Here is a 15,739-nt window from a genome sequence, read left to right as displayed (position 1 = left end):
ACTACTATACAAGTTTCAGTCTGGTCAGAGACCAAAGGATACCTCTTGAGTCCTTTGCATTTGCCTGAGTAATTTATCCTCTGCAAAACTACCCCAAGGCCACAGTAGAGTGGGCACCGAGCAACTCCCACCTGTCCACCGCAGGTGGGAAAATTACTGTTTGACATGGTGGCTCTGATGGGAGGTTCTATCTGTCTGTGATCTGGGTCCCTGTTCAGAGCTGTTTCTTGCTTGCTACACTCCTGCACATCACTCCCTTTCCACCCCCGACTCCTAGTTCTGTCTGGGTGCCTGCAGTCACAGCCCCTTGCCCCTCCATCGGGTACCGCGCTCCTTATTAGCTAGGGAGCCCTGGTGAATCACACCCGAAAAGGTGTGGGGACGAAAGGGGGCGGGGCGAGCCCCGTAGGAGAAGACCGCGCTTCTCGGCCTCCTGCAGGCGGTCCGCTGGGTCGCTGCCAGCGTTGCCATTCCCTCTCGCGGAATCCGCAGCGTCGCCCCAAGCCCCAAGCCCCCCTCCAGGCTCGGGGCTCCAGCAGGTTATGGCGGACGAGGGTTCGGGTCGGGGCGGGGGGGGGGGGGGGGGGGGGGGGGGGGGGGCAGGCGCCTGGAAACCGCTGCGCGCCCGGTGCCTGCGTCTGGGGCCCGAGAGGCTGGGGGACGAGGGTACCCAAGACCCCACAGCTCGCCCTGCAGCTGCCCCGCCTGTCCGGGAGCGCCAGGAGGAGGCCTCTGCGGCCACTGACCTGAGCCCGGAAAACCGGCCTTGTCGGGGACGGCGCCCCAGCAACCTGTCGCACAGAAGTGTGGGGGGCTCGAGCTGGAGCCGGCGGGAAGGTCGAGGAAATGACGACTGAGAAGGGCGCCATCTTCATGGAGGAGGCGGAGGTGGGGGGCGTGGGGAAGCAGCCGGTGGGAGATGGGGTGAAGCTGGTGGGGGAGGAGAAGCTAGAGGTGGGAGCGGAGGCGCACGAAGGCCTGGGGCCCCTGAACTTGGTGGCCCAGGTGTGGACCCGCTGGAAGCCGTCAAGTGGGGAGGAGGCCGTGAGTGCCCAGGCAGACAGGGCCTACCTACGCCGGGAGCGCAGCTCTGGGCGCACGCGCCAGCTGTACCTGGTCCCAAAGAGCTACATCATCCAGAATATTTCTGGTTTCTGGGTCACTGCCTTCCTGAGAGGCTAGAGGCCACTATTACAAAGGACATAAGGAAACTGTTGACTGTCTTGATTGTAATAATGGTTTCATGGCATGTGTATATATGTCAAAACATGGGACTTCCCTGGTGACCCAGTGGTTAAGACTCTGTGCTTCCACTGCAAGGGGCTGTAAGTTTGATCCCTAGTTGGGGAACTACAATCTCATATGCCACACAGCATGACCAAATATATATGTATTTCAACAACATATCAAGTTGTGTAGTTTGCCAATTATAATTTAAAATATAAACAAAGTCTTTTAAAAAGGCAGCTATAGTAATGGTTAGAAGAACGGGTTTTGGAAGCTGGCTTCTTCAGTTGAGTACTACAGCTCTCACCTGCCATGGAATGGCTCAGCAGCCTACCTGTACCACTGGGGCTTGTAACCTCCTCTGTTCAGTTGCTCAGTCATGTCCGACTCTTTGCGACCCCATGAATCATAGCACGCCAGGCCTCCCTGTCCATCACCAACTCCCAGAGTTCACTCAAACTCATGTCCATCGAGTCAGTGATGCCATCCAGCCATCTCATCCTCTGTTGTCCCCTTCTCCTCCTGCCCCCAATCCCTCCCAGCATCAGAGTCAAGGAGGCTAATAACAAAACATGCCTCAGAGGATCATATTCAAGATTAAGTGAGCTAACACATGAAAAGTATCCACAGTGTCTAGAACACAGGAAGTATCCCATGAATGGCAACTGCATCTAAAAACTGGTCCAGCATTAAGACTGGGTGGACCTAACAGACAACTACCGTTTTTGTTGCTGTGCATCCCTTACTATGGTGAATCGTTGTTTCCTAATCACCCATTCCACGTGACTTTGGTGGGCAGAAATTCACAATATCCAACATCCTTGGAGTATGCAGCCTGTTAATAGTGCTCAGTCCCCCTAGATGTAGTGATTGGTCCAAGATGTACGAACAGTAATCCCAGCTGGGCCCCTTAGAGACCTTTCCTGGGATTTATCTATGTTGAATATACTAACATAAAGGGAAGTCTTTTTCTTCTGGGCTTTCTTAACTGGCTAATGTAGGCCTTGGACTTCCCTGGTGGCTCAGATGGTAAAGAATCTGCCTGCAATGCAGGAGACCTGGGTTTGATCCCTGGGTTGGGAAGATCCCCTGGAGGAGCACATGGCAACCCACTCCAGTATTCCTGCCTGGAGAATCCCCATGGACAGAGGAGCCTGGTGGGCTATGATCCATGGGGTCACAAAGAGTCAGACACGACTGAGTGAGCACAGCACAATGTAGGCCTAGACTGATCTATGCCATGCTCTGCTGGCCTCCCACAGAGGAAGACTGTTGACAATGGGATAAAATGGTACAGAGAAAAGCAGAGTGACGACAGGGAGAATCTTAAGGCTATCCTTTGTGCCCCTGCATCTATCCAGACCTGAAGCCAAACCACTCTTGTCCTTGATGACTTATGAGCTAATCAGTCCTTGGGGCTTTGGGCAGTGTGACCTGTCCCTACTGCCTGACACTGAAGGAGTCTTACATGACAGGTGACGTGAGTGAGCAGCAAACCATTACAGCTGGGAGTCCTTTAAAAACCAGGCTCACTGCTGCCAACGCTCACACTCACTTGCCATTTCCTACCTGGGGGCCAGAGAGGCGTGCTGAGTGACTCAGTATGGAGGGGCTGGGCAGGTGGGAGAGGCTCTGAACATGCACCAGGCAGAGCGGCAGAAAGCCTGATGGGAGACTGAGCTTTAGGGGAAACCACTCAGCTCAATCCCCTGGGGGAAATCTATGTCACCTCAGACCTGTAACCCTTGCGAGAGTCAAGAGACATGACAACAGGACAATGACATATTTATTTACAATTGGACCAAAAAAAGGCATACAGGCATCTTTTAATTAAAAAAAAATGATGATGATTAAAAAAGTCAGAAAAATTGATGTCTGAACCATTTATGAGGAGTCTGTTTACCCACTCCCCCCACAAAGAGAATCTCTTAGGGAAAAAAATTCAAGATGTGAATGAACAAGACTCCATTATCATACTCTACTGCTTGGGTTCCCTTTCCTCCAACCTGATGCTTGGTGGACGCCGCTTGGTACTGCGGAGTCACTGTGAGGCAAGGTTGAGAAGATCACTGGTTTGACTGGTTGGAGCTGGTGAGGGCTGCCGGGAGAATCTGGGGGTGGGCGTGAGGTGGGTATGTTCCTAGCTTAGCCAGCATCCTGAGCTTTGTCTTGTGGTGGGGGTCCTAATGGGGCTGGAGCAAGGGTGAGTGGCTGTTACTTAAACCCTGACCCCAGGGTGTGTTTGGTCTCTTGCAACTTGAGAGCAAAGGTCTGTGACAGGCAGGGGGGAGGGCAGAGGTTAGGAAGAGGGGGCGCTGATGAAGAAGCCAGGCATCCGTGTCAGCTCCTCTTTCTAACTTAGGCTCCTTGCTTCTTCCTGGGACTCGGGGAAGGAATGACACAACTTACTTTCCACTTTCCTTCTTGCAGGTAGTGTTCTGGGTGTTCCCCAAAGGAGGCAAGAGCTCAGGAAGTGGAGGGGCAGGGTCTGGCTGAAAGAGCTGTGTGGGCACAGGCTGGGGGATGTCAGGGAGAGAATGCCTCTTCTCAGCCACCTGAAGAGGAGACCTGAGGTCTCCAGGCCTTGTCCTGCCCTGGAAGCGGGGGAGGAGAGGGTGTCCCACCAGCACACACCGCAAAGAGCAGCACCCCCCGCCCCCCAACCCAGGAAGGGGCTGAGGAGCAATCTGAGGGGTGAAGACTCTCATCCGGACAGACGCGTGAATGCTTGGTTTGGCTCTTGAAATACTTGGCCCCAGATCCAGGGTTTCTTGGCACGAAAGACAGTTCATTGCAAGTCTCTCCTCTGGTCCAGCAAACTCCGGCTGCTCTGAGCAGGGGCGATTCCTGCTGTCCTGGGGCACTTGGCGCCCAGTACTTCTGGGGGATTTCCTCGGCTCAACCAAGATCTGGGCTTGCTCCCAGTGACAAGATGATCAGAGGCCTGGTGGGGAGCCCTGCTTTGAGTAGCCCTGGGAGGAGGCTAGGGAGGAAGGAAAGGGAGGGGAAGGGGCTGGAAGAGGCTGGTTGGCACTGAGGATGCGAGTCCGGGCTGAGCTGTGCTTTGTCGCGGCATCAATGGCGAGGACGGGCAATGAGAGGCTCAGAAACCTCCCTGAGGCCCCGGTGTTTCCTCTTCCAGTTAGTCGTGGGGTAGCCAACAGCCCTGAGGAACTGAGGTGGAGACAGTGACCAGAACCCAGTGTCTCGGTGGATTTATCCATCCTGGATCCATTTGTTAAAAAAAACTAAGGGAGAAAAACCCCAAACCAAAAATACACCTGAATAAACAGGTCCGAGAGTTCCTGCTGGAGGGAACTTCCCTAGCACTGAAGAAAAACAACCCACAAAAAACTCATCCCCCATAGAACTGCAATAAGATGATGAAGAAAAATGCAAGATTTATCTACAGGCCTTCCCGCCCCCCACGCAGCCCCGGGATCCAGAACAGTGTGCCAGGAGTTACATTCCAAACGAGCAGGAGTTGTTTTATTCTACGTGCCTGCAGTTCCCTGTGCGGGGCGGCTTCCTGTCCGTGGATGGAGTGGGCCAGACCATGGTCCACCCCCATCAGTCTATCTTCACAGCAGCGTAGATCTTGCGGACAAACATGTAGGCTGCATAGAAGCCGATGGTGCCCGTGAGGAGCCAGAAGGACAGGACCATGAGGGCCGTGTAGCCAAAGTAGAGGAGAGAGGGAATGAACTCGACGATGTCCAGCTGGGGCGCGAGTGGGGAGAGAAGGAGAACACTCAGTGCCAGCCTGCTGTGGCCACCCAGGTGCCCCCCGACCTTCGCCCAGACCTCGTGGGCAGGCAGTGAGGGGCAAGTGGGGCACACGGCCAGGGTGAACCTTCGTAAGCACCAGGGCCTGTGCTCCGCCCTGTGTGCTCACGACTACTGTGGTGGGTTAGTAACCCATTTTACAGAGGAGCAGGGATTTGAACCTGGAGTCAGAGGCCCAAAGCCACTGACTAGGCCATTCCATGTTGGAGTAGGAGTATTCCTGGGGAAGGGCCTGGGAGCTCACTGGGAGATGGGGCTGACCTCAGGGCCCACTGCCAGAATGACGAAGGCAGGAAAGGCCACAGATGTTGCTTCCCCACCCTCCACAGTCCCCAGAACAGTGCAGTGAGACTCGCGGATGGCTGGAACACAGAAGTCGGGGGAGGAGAGAGGCGTTCTCTGACTTTAGGACCAGAGAGTCACCATGAACCTGTCTCAGCCTACGATGCTCTCCGCCTGAAGGCACTCTGTCACTTTTTTTACCATCTCACGGGGAGTCACGGGGAGTTGATCCTGGAGCATCTCAACTCCTTAGCTAAGTTCTCAGACCTGGGCAGCGATGCCAGGGAACCTGTCATGTGGTGGGCTTTACTGTGCCAAGTGGAGCTAATCTGGGACCCTGGTATCAGGACCTGCCTGCCCACCAGGGCCCGAGTGGGGCCTGTTCCAGGGCTCTTGGGCAGACCCATGGTCACAAAATGCCAGGAGTCCACAAGAAAACAATAAGGGTCACTGTTTGAGACCATCTCCCTGAAGTCAAATAGGCACAAATTGGGGGATGAAGGCCATGTCTTCTAGCTCAACCACTCATCTCTCTTTTTATGGGCTTTCTTATGGCTGAAGGTGGGGTGAAGGTGATGGGGGGGACAGAGTAGTGCTAAATCCAGTGGTAAAGCCAGAAAAGGAGTGAGGCAAAAAGGCAGTGCTGGAAAGTTCCTTAGAGTTCAGACAGGCCAAGGCCATCATGTTTCAGACAAGGCTCTCGGGCTGGCTTTAGAGCAGAGAAGAAAGCCTCGGACAGAGGCAGGAAGGGCAGGATGCTGAGCTGTGACCTTTGTGTAGGCGGCTATGGAAGCAGGCTTCACCTGCCCAACACTGGCTTTTATCTCCCTTTTTTCCGGGGTCTTGGATACCCACTCCCTACTCTGTGGTCCTGTTGGGGCTGTCAGTCCAGTACAAAGCCTAAGCTAGTCAATCAGAGTACACCATCCTACTGGACATGAAGAACAGTGAAGGGTGACGTATAACCTGGGCCAATGAGCATCTTCCCTGGGACTGATAACATGAGGACAGAGGAAACACTTTCTTTTATTGGTAGGGCTGCAAAGCTAAAAAGAGACTCTACGGCGGCTACTGGCCATCCTTCTACTTTGTGAAAAGATCTACCTGCAGACTGAAGCCAAGAAAACACACACAGAGCTGAGGTATAAACACAGAGCTCTGATACCATTTAAACTGCTGGATCTAACCAAGCCTGAAGCTGTATTTCAACTTCTTATTAAACTCACATAAGCCAAAACATTCTCTTTTTTTGCTTAAGCCAGCTGGAACTGGGTTTTGGTCACTTTCCATTCAGAAGTTTCTGATAAATAGGGGCTGCAGAGAAGGGAAATTAGATTTGTTTTGCAGGATTCCAGCAATAAGATTGATTTCCAGGTGGAGTTCACAGCGAGGCAGATTTCAGTGTGAATCAAGGAAGACCTTAATAATGATAGGAGCTATCTGAAGAGAATGGGAGCATCAGGAGGGAATGCCCTCAGTCACTGATGTGCTAGAGCAGGGGTCAGCAAGCTTCTTCTTAAAGGGACAGGTTATATTGGGTTGGCCAAAAAGTTCATTCAGATTTTTCTGGAAGACAGTATGGAAAAACCCGATCGAACTTTTTGCCCAAGCCAACAGCTGAGGCCAGTGGTCTCTTGTCAAAACTACAATACTCTGCCGCTGCAGTGTAAAAACAGCCTGGACAACACTGAATGAACAGCCGCCAATAAAACTGTTTACCGCAACAGGGCTGCTGGCCCACAGGCCACCACTGACTGACTCCTTAGCGAGGTGATCTTTTGTTGGGATCGTTGGAGAAGGAGCCAGTCAGGGGATCGGAAGCAGGGCTGAAACGCTACACTCACATATCTGGACAGTCCTTTCCAACCTGATGTTTTTGGGAAAGGGAATTCCAAGCTTCACTTGCTTAGCCTATGGCTCTACTTTGGTTTCAGAATACAGCTTCGTTATAAGCAGAGGACTTCTTGCTTTGGAAACCCAAAATACAGTGGCTAAGTCCTAGAGGTGACACAGGGTCCAACCAAAGCGACTCCCAGACTCCCCTCAGCAGCCCATCTGATTTCTGTGTTATGCGCACATCCACCAAACCTGTTGTGGGGATCTATTTGGACTCTTAAGCCACCCTCTGGGGACAGTGAGCTCTGTGAGTACAGCTGAGCTCCTCAATCTGAGTGCTAAAGGCTACTTTAGCAGTTTCTGTTCTCATCTCTTTAACTCTTCTCATTTGCATTTATTCTTTCATGTTATCGTTCTTTTTTCCCGTCTTCGTTTCTTTTTCCTCCCTGTCTTCTTGAGCTGAACACTGTGTCACCTTACGCCCTCTTAAAAGCACTGTGAGGTGATACACTTCCTTTTAGCTCCGCTTTGGTTGTTGTCTCACAGGTTCTCCATACAACACTCTCATTGTCGTCTATCCTGAAGGCTTCTGTCACCCAACATATTCTCTTTCCAAAAAGATTCTGTTCTATGAGCAGGAACAGTTCTAGAATGACCTTGGTCCTCCCCAATCTTGGTAGAAAAGTAAGATTTAGACACTAGAGGTTTTTCCCCAGCACCCCCTCCCTACAGTCCTGCCCTGAAAGGGCAAAGGGGCTCCCTCATGCAGGGTGGTACCTTGTTAACAAAGTAAAAGATGGCATAGACCAGGACATAGAATGCAGATCCCCCGGAGACTAGGAAATTCCTCCACCACCAGCGGTAATCCTGAGAAGGAAACAGAAGGGTCACTGCTGTCTCCAGGCCGAATCTCTTCCCCAAGTTTCACAGCTGCCTGAGGAGCTTAAAGACCCTGTCTAAGGATGGTAATATCTGGGGTCATGTGAAGGTTTTATGCCTTGACTGTGATGGTGGTTACACAACCACATGCATTTCTAAAAACTTACACAACTACAGACTAAACAGGGTGAACATTACTGTCAATAAATTACATCTCAATTTAAAAAATCAACAACAAAAGAACAGTATTAACATTAGCATTTCGTGAGCAAACGTTCACCACATGCCACGTCCTGTTCTAGGTGCTTATTGTGAATCAGCTCAGAGTTCATGAAGCAGCCCTCTGAGTTAGGTCTGGAAGGCACACAGAGGTTAAATGATTGCCAAGAGCTATGGGAGGAGCCAGGGTTTCAGCTCAGGCTGTCCCAGAGACCTGGCTTTGCTCACTCTGCCAAGAGCTAGTCCCCAGATGGAGGGCAGGTTACCCAAACGGCGCTAGCTGTTGAAGAAATCCCTACTGGAGTGGACTCAGTACTCACAAGTACTGTCATGAGGTCGTGGTGACCTCCACCCACAACGAGTCTACAGCTGAACAAGTGGAAGCTTGGCAAGGGGAAGTGACGCACTTGCCCATGGCCTCAGAAGACATGGAACCACGTGGGAAACCCAGTTTCCCTGACCCATTTGATGCTGGCCCCAGCTCCCCCGACCCCCAAGTGCTGGCCACATTCCCCTCACCTCTGCACACAGCTGGAAGTACACCATGACAATGCTGATCTGTGAACAGGACACCACCAGGATGATGAAGACAAGGAACAGGAAGCCAAAAAGGTAATAGAACTGATTCTCCCAGATTGCCTGCGGATACATCAGAGCCGGCCTTCAGTGAGCCCGCCCCCTGCCCCGCAGCCCTTGCCTGTGCTCGGGAACTCCATCCCTCGGTCGGGACTGGCAGGAATGGAGAACCATCATGACACCACTGGGGCCTGTGGTCCTGGCTTGTGCCTGGCCTGGTCTCTCCTCTCTGGAGCAAAGGGTGAGCCAGGCTGTCCCTAGGGAGGGGCTGGGGCATGGCTGATCCTACCATGGGTGGGCCCTAGCCTGAACTCAGCAGCTTGTGGAAAATAACAAATCCCACCCCAATCAAAATTACACAGCAGCCACCACTACCTGGGGTGGCTCACCACGTGCCAGGCACAATGCTGCATGCTTTATGCACAACTCCGCATGTCAGCCTGTGAAAGGGTGGCCTTTTGCAGTGAAGGAGTCAAGGTTCAGAGAGGTCAGTGACTGGCCTGGGGTCACACAAACAGAATAGAGGTGGCCCCCTTGGGCAGGCAGCCAACCCATCCCAGGCAGGGCTGGGTGGGCGAGGGCGTATCAGCTGGGCAAGCTGGGCCACTCCAGAGGTGTGGTTGCTTGTCCAGCATTGACTTAGGGCAAAGTCCTCTCTCTGTGCTGGACACCGAGCTGGGTCAGCTGGCCTTAGATGGCTCTGAAGAACCCTTCTGCTAGCTTTCATCTGGGCAGGCCTGAGAGAGGAGCAGTAATCATTAAAATAGCAGCTCTGAGTTAAGAAGCATTTCCTGAATGTCAAGCACTGTGCCTTCTGCAGACATTATCATGTTCCAGCCTCATGATGATCCTGAGAATTAAGCATCGTTTCCCACATTTTCCTAGCAGTTCTGAGTAACTGAGACAGGTAAAGACACGTGCAGACCCAGAAATCACAACAGATGCAACAATGCTATTAATAAAGGTGGTGACTAATGGCAATATTGCTAACACAGCCAAAGCAGCTTCTAGAAATTTCACTGAGCCCCTCCCACATCAGACCCCGTACACATGGCACATCTCACTTAACCTTCCAAGCTGTCATGAGAGGCAGGACCGTTACTGTATTTTAGGGTGAAGAATGGGGGCTAAGAGAAGTTAAAATTTCTGTCTGAAATTTCACAGGCAGTAGGTGGCAGAGCACCGAGCAGAGGGGTGGGGACAAGGCTGGTGCGGGTGAAGGTGAGGGGTGGGAGCAGGCAGCAGTACTCACACTGAAGATGAAGAAAAGCTCGATGAACATGGCACCAAAGGGCAGGATCCCAGCCATTAGAATACTGCAGAGAACGGGAGGGTTAACACTGCTGGGAGACCTGGGCCACTGGAAGCTCCGGGCTCCCTCCTGAGCCAGTGAGAACGAGAGTGCTGACACTCGGGGTAGGTCTAGTGCTTCCAGCTGCTTTTGTGTCACTACAGTCACTCAAGAGGCGTGCCTCGTTCTCCCCGTTTAGAGATGGGGAGCTGCAGTGCAGAAGGGGCGTGGCCTGCCCGAGGTCCCAGGCAGTCGCAACCTGTCACCCTGCACCTTTCCACCCCACCCCTCACCCCTGGCCAACACCTAGTCTGGCTACAACTTGGTCCTCTCTATCTTGGAGTGAAGCTGAGCTCTTACGCAGTCTAGAGCCAGCCACAGTGCAGCCCCTGCCGGGAAGGATGCCCTCGTCCACGTCTTCCCGAGGAGACGGCTCTGGGAAGTGTCAGCCTTGCGGACCCCAGAAGCCCCCACCTGGCCCCTGCTGGAGACTCACCCCACGAATCGGTTCATGTACCACCGCTGCTCGGGGATCTGCCGGGGAATCTGGTTGGTGCGCACGGGGTTGTCATATGGCTGCTTACGGAAGCCGAAGTAGTAACCCAGGTAGACGAGAGGCAGGGAGATCCCAAACCACATACAGAGCAGGGCCACCATGGTGGGAAAGGGCACCTGTGGGCACAGCGCTGTGAGGCTCCACGAGCCCTGACGCCCAGGCCAGGGCCGTGCAGTGGGGATGGGGACCGTTTGGGTCCCAGGGCAGGAAGGGCTCAGCAGGACACCACGAGGGGGAAGCTTCTACAGACACACCCCACACAGGGCTCCTGGCCAGACCACCCTGGGGTGGACCCCAGCCCTGGGAAAACTGGAGGGCAGACGGAGGGCCAGCTGAGCCACGAAGTGAAGAAGGAACCACGGCATCCCAGAGGAGCTTGTCACCAGGGAGGATGTGGGGAGAGAACAAGGGAGGGCCTGAGAACCGGAAGGGGAGATGAAGGGCCAGAATAAAGGGAAATTACATGTGCTACGTTGAGTGGAAAAAAAACCAGAAGTACACAAATAGTGTGTTTCCAATTTTGTTCAATGAAAACACCACACTATACCACTAAGTGAAAAGCTGGATCTCAAACTATATGTACAGGACTCCATTTTAATGAAAATACCCCAATAATTAAATATGCATATACGCCCAGAGACGCCTATGACAAAAAGTTAACAGCACTTCCTCAGATGGGGTAGGGGGCATTGCAATTGATTTTTCATTTTCTTTTTGAATCCCCATTTGCAGTCTTACATTTTTCATGCAAAATGAAAGAAATAAATTAATATCTGAAAAGTATTTAGAACAAAACTTATTCCAAAATAAGCACTATATGTTTGTTATTATTTTATAATTTTACAATTACATTATTCCATTTTAAATACATCTAAAAAGAGGTTGAGATGAGACAGAGGATGAGATGGTTGGATGGCATCACTGACTCAATGGACATGAGTTTGAGCAAACTCTGGGAGATAGTGGAAAACAGGGAAGCCTGGCATGCTGCAGTTTACGGGGTCGCAAAGAGTCGGATGTGACTTAGTGACTGAACAACAAAAAGAGGTTAGAAGACTGCAAAAATAGGAAATTCCCTGGCTAGGACTCTGCGCTTCCACTGCAGAGGGCATAGGTTTGATCCCTGGTTAGAGAACTAAGATCCTGCAAGCCACACAATGCAATCAAAGAAAAAGAAAAAAAAAGACTGAAAAAGCATATTAAAGATCTACATTAACTTTTCTGTACTTTCCAAAATTTCTACAATGAGGGTTTATGGCGAGCAGCTGGTAATTGGGAGGAAAATGTTAAGAGAGAGAAGGGAGACAGGTATAAAAAAGAGGAAGTGAGAGGAAGAGCAGGACCCGGTCTTTCCTGAGGGCAGCTCCCTGGACCGCTGGGAAGAACCCAATACTCCACAGCCTGGACTGTGGGCCCCACCCAAGGCCCTTCAATGGGTACCTCAGTGAGAGGGAAGGAGTTCCCTCCACTGAGGCTGGGATGGCAAATGCCTACCCCACCTCTCCTGCAGCTCATCAATTAATAAGACCATCTCCCCATCTCCAACTGAGTCTGCAGTCCTCATATGGGGGCTGGCAGGGACATGATGAGGAGAGCCTTGTTTTGGGATCCTGACCTCGCCAAGTCACACCAGGCAGCTTTCCCTTGGTTGAGACAAGGGAAATTCCCCAGTTGGCCCCTGGACTATGGAAAGCTCCTTTTAGAGAAGTGAGCTTTAGGCAGCTGTCTGAAAAGAGTCCATGGGAGGGTCAGGGCAGATGGATGCACAGGGCTGGGGAAACCCTGGCCAGCCCTCAGCCCCCAGGGCTGGGAACAGACCTCTGGGGACTCAGAAAAGGGAAGGAAATAGCAGGAAGTCACCTGCGGGTATGGGTCTGAGCACAGCTGGCCCTCCCTGGCTGGGGAGGGCACTTACCGCTCCTGACGAGTGCTTTCCCCAGATGAAGCAATTCAATACGAAGCAGATGCCAAAAACCACGCCAGGATACAGTGTTGCTGTCTGGAAGGGAGAGACACCAGGCTGGGGAGCTGCGTCTAGGGGGGCTCTCAACTGCTCCCTAGTTGGGGCACCCAGACTAGAGGTTCCCAAGCCCTCCTGTCCTGGAGGACTCAGCACCAAGATAATCCCTTCCAGAAAGCACTCCCTGACCTCTAGACTACGCGGGCCTCCCACTCTGTCCTTTTAGATCCCTGGACTGCTCCTCCCTTGCCCTCATTCAAGTTTGTGGTCTCATGCTGTTGTGACCCTCACAGACGTGAGGTCTTGGGAGGACCGTGTCCTGTTCAGTGATGTGCTCCCAGCACTCAGAGCACAGTGTGCTCAGTAAGCATTTGTTGAATAGGAATGACCAGATAAAGCTTTCACTAAACACGGTGGTCTGTACCTCAACCCAAACCGTCTAGAGTGGTGGGGAAGCTTTAATTGTCTTAAGGGTGGCAGGTGCTGGCCTCCAAGTGCATGATCTCACCTAACCCTCACTACAGGCCTAGATGGGAAGTACCACCACTATCTCCTTTTAAGAAGAGGACACTGAGGCCCAGCGATGTTAGATAACCTCCATGCCGACTTCACACAGTCAGCTAAGGGTGCAACAGAGGTTCAGACTGTCGGCTGTCTGACTGCAGAGGTCCCACTTCTGACACCCTGTGGGGCAGTCTATCCCGTCGGGATCTCCGGGGCTGGGGCTCAGGCCCAGTGGACCAAAGCTCTAGACTCACAGTGGAGCCTCCTTCACTACTGTGGCTGTCCGAGCACCCAAGAGAGGCGCCCGCCACGATGCCTGAGGCACCCTGCAATCTGGTGCTCAGCCTCATGGCCAGTTTTATTTGTCTCTGGCCCGTAGCCTCCCACACTCACTGACGGGCCCCTGCCCCTCCACGTCTCTGACTCTGGCCCTTTATCAAAGGCACAGTTAATAGCATCTCAGGTGTCCGCTTCCTGAACGTCAGTGCTGCACTGGTGACCTGCCATGTGCGTCTCCTTGCATCCACACAACAACCTGGAGACACCAGCCCCCCGTGGACAGATGAGGAAACCAAGGCTCAGAGAGCTGGCCAAGGTTACCAACCAAGGAGACAACTGGGCCAGGACTGGGATCCAGGAGATTCCAGAACTTGAGGCTGCCCTGCTGGCTGCTTCCATCCAGTGGAAACTCTCCTCTCCAAGGCCCAGCTCAAATGTCACTTCCTCCTTCCTGTCTGTCCTGGTTTATTCTGCTGTGTAGCAAGGAATTCCTTGTCTGTCCTCCTGGCTGAAATTTATGGACTGGCCACTGTGCTAGATATGAGGAAGAACAGGGAAGAAGTTCAGATCCACAAATGGAGAACACCACATGTGGCACTCATAGGCACAAGGCTTTGCCCCGGCCCCTCTGGGGTGCCAAGGAGGACACTGAGGTCAGAATCGGGGGAGGAGGAGGGAGCTAAGACTTAACCACCCACACAGGTGCCAGAGGAGAGGTATGGTCGTACACCTGCATGACTGCAGCAGAGGCCCGCCTGGGAAGGGAGGCAGCGCTCCACACCAGAGACGGGTCACAAGCTTGCAGAGAAACTGGGGAGGTCTAGCATAGCCAAGGTCCGTGATAAAGGCAAAGACACCTGAATGTGGCCAAGAGTCCTGGGGATGGAGGTGGGAAGGAATTCATGCACTAGTTGGCAGGAGAACCATCCACACTTGGTGGATGAGGGGAGGCGGGGGGTCATAGGATAGGAGGAGGAAAGGGAGCCACCCCGGTGTCTGCCTTGGGGCCTGGGTGGATGCTAGCAGACAGGGTTTGTGCTGGGACCCACCCAGGGAGACTTGGAGGCTATCTGGTGGGAGACTTCATCAGGGAAGTCTCACCAGGGGAGAAGAGGGCTGGGTTTTACAGTTCTAAAGACCCCTGACTCTCAGTACACAGCGGCCCAAGGAAGACATCTGATGCATCGGGCATTCATAGTAGCCCGAGAAAAACACACGATGCATGACGAACTCAGGAAACTTTTTTGATCTTTCCAGAACAACTGAAGGCTCTTCCATACTGAGGGCTTACCAAGTGCCAGGGTATTAGCCAGAGTTGGGCTAGCCTGAGTTCCCCTGAGTTTTTGAAAGTTGTGAGAATGGTTTCAGAAGGCTGGGTCTAGAGGCTTTTCCCAGTTTGGCACCAGGGGTTTCCCTGGTCCTCTAAGGGCTCACTTGCTCTAGGAGAAGGGGCTTAGGACTCCTAGGTGTCCTCCTATCTCCCAGGTGTTCTCCTCTTTTCTGCTGCCAAGAATTCTCCTCACCACCAGGACAGCGATCGTCAGGAGCTGACCTTACTCCAGAGGAACGGCGGCACCAAGTCTGGCAAGCAGGCTGACGGTGACGTGGGGCCCGGCCTCTCCCGCCTGTGGCAGGTAATTCTCTCTTTACTCTGCTGGGCAAGGTGTTCTCCCAGCAGCCCTGCTGATCAGGTTTTGACCTTAAACTTTTGACACCTGGGCTTGGTGCCTAACTCCTATTATTCTGAATCCCCTATTCCTATTTGTTCTTGAGCCATGGGACAACGCAGGCTAAAAGTCACCTTATTTCAATTCCCTCTTTTCATCGATGTGGCAACTAAGGCCTTCAGAGGTAAGCACCCATGGGTGAAGTGAGAGCCCAGGGCTCCTCCTTGGGTGCACCCCTCCCATCCCTCATGCTGCTGCCCAGCCTCTGGCCTTGAACACCCCCCAGGACTGCTCCCAAGGAGCCCAGCAGGAAGCACCTCAGCTCCCCACCAGCACAGGGAGGTGGTTTGGGACACTTACACAGAAGGCCCCTTTCTTCCACCGATGGCCCTTCAGAGTGCGGTACAGACGGCCGGCTGAAAATCCACCAAACACCCTGTGGGAAATGGCAGGGGTCCACAGCAAGGAGACCTGTTAGCTGAAGCGGGGGCCACCCGAGTCAGCCCCGAGCCCCCCAGCACACCTACCCCATGAACATGAAGAGGAAGCAGGCGGTGGTCATGAGTGCTCCCCGGCTGGAGGGTGACAGCATCCCCAGCATGGCCACAACTGAGGAGGGGGCGGGAGAGGGAGCGTCAGGGCCTCCGGCCCGAGCACCCCGTCCCGCTGGCTGACAG

The 15,739-nt window shown here is 53.1% G+C and overlaps 1 protein-coding gene across 4 annotated transcripts in view; it reads right to left on the bottom strand.

The window, feature by feature from the left end:
- Positions 1-2,995: 2,995 nt before the first annotated feature.
- The window catches only part of TM9SF4 (transmembrane 9 superfamily member 4), a 53,264-nt gene continuing 40,520 nt past the window's right edge, over positions 2,996-15,739 (bottom strand). For all 4 annotated transcript variants that reach the window (XM_069548300.1, XM_069548302.1, XM_069548303.1 and 1 more), the window contains exons 11-18: positions 15,590-15,671; positions 15,423-15,498; positions 12,568-12,651; positions 10,593-10,768; positions 10,058-10,121; positions 8,749-8,868; positions 7,909-7,998; positions 2,996-4,947 (exon numbers count right to left, since the gene is read on the bottom strand). In XM_069548300.1, coding sequence (XP_069404401.1) covers positions 4,798-4,947; positions 7,909-7,998; positions 8,749-8,868; positions 10,058-10,121; positions 10,593-10,768; positions 12,568-12,651; positions 15,423-15,498; positions 15,590-15,671 — 842 coding nt within the window. In that variant the 3' untranslated portion in view covers positions 2,996-4,797. The remainder of the gene's footprint in view (positions 4,948-7,908; positions 7,999-8,748; positions 8,869-10,057; positions 10,122-10,592; positions 10,769-12,567; positions 12,652-15,422; positions 15,499-15,589; positions 15,672-15,739) is intronic.

Source organism: Ovis canadensis, chromosome 13, assembly GCF_042477335.2.
Source record: "Ovis canadensis isolate MfBH-ARS-UI-01 breed Bighorn chromosome 13, ARS-UI_OviCan_v2, whole genome shotgun sequence".
Classification (NCBI taxonomy): Eukaryota; Metazoa; Chordata; class Mammalia; order Artiodactyla; family Bovidae; genus Ovis; species Ovis canadensis.
This window is presented reverse-complemented; position numbering and strand designations above follow the sequence as displayed.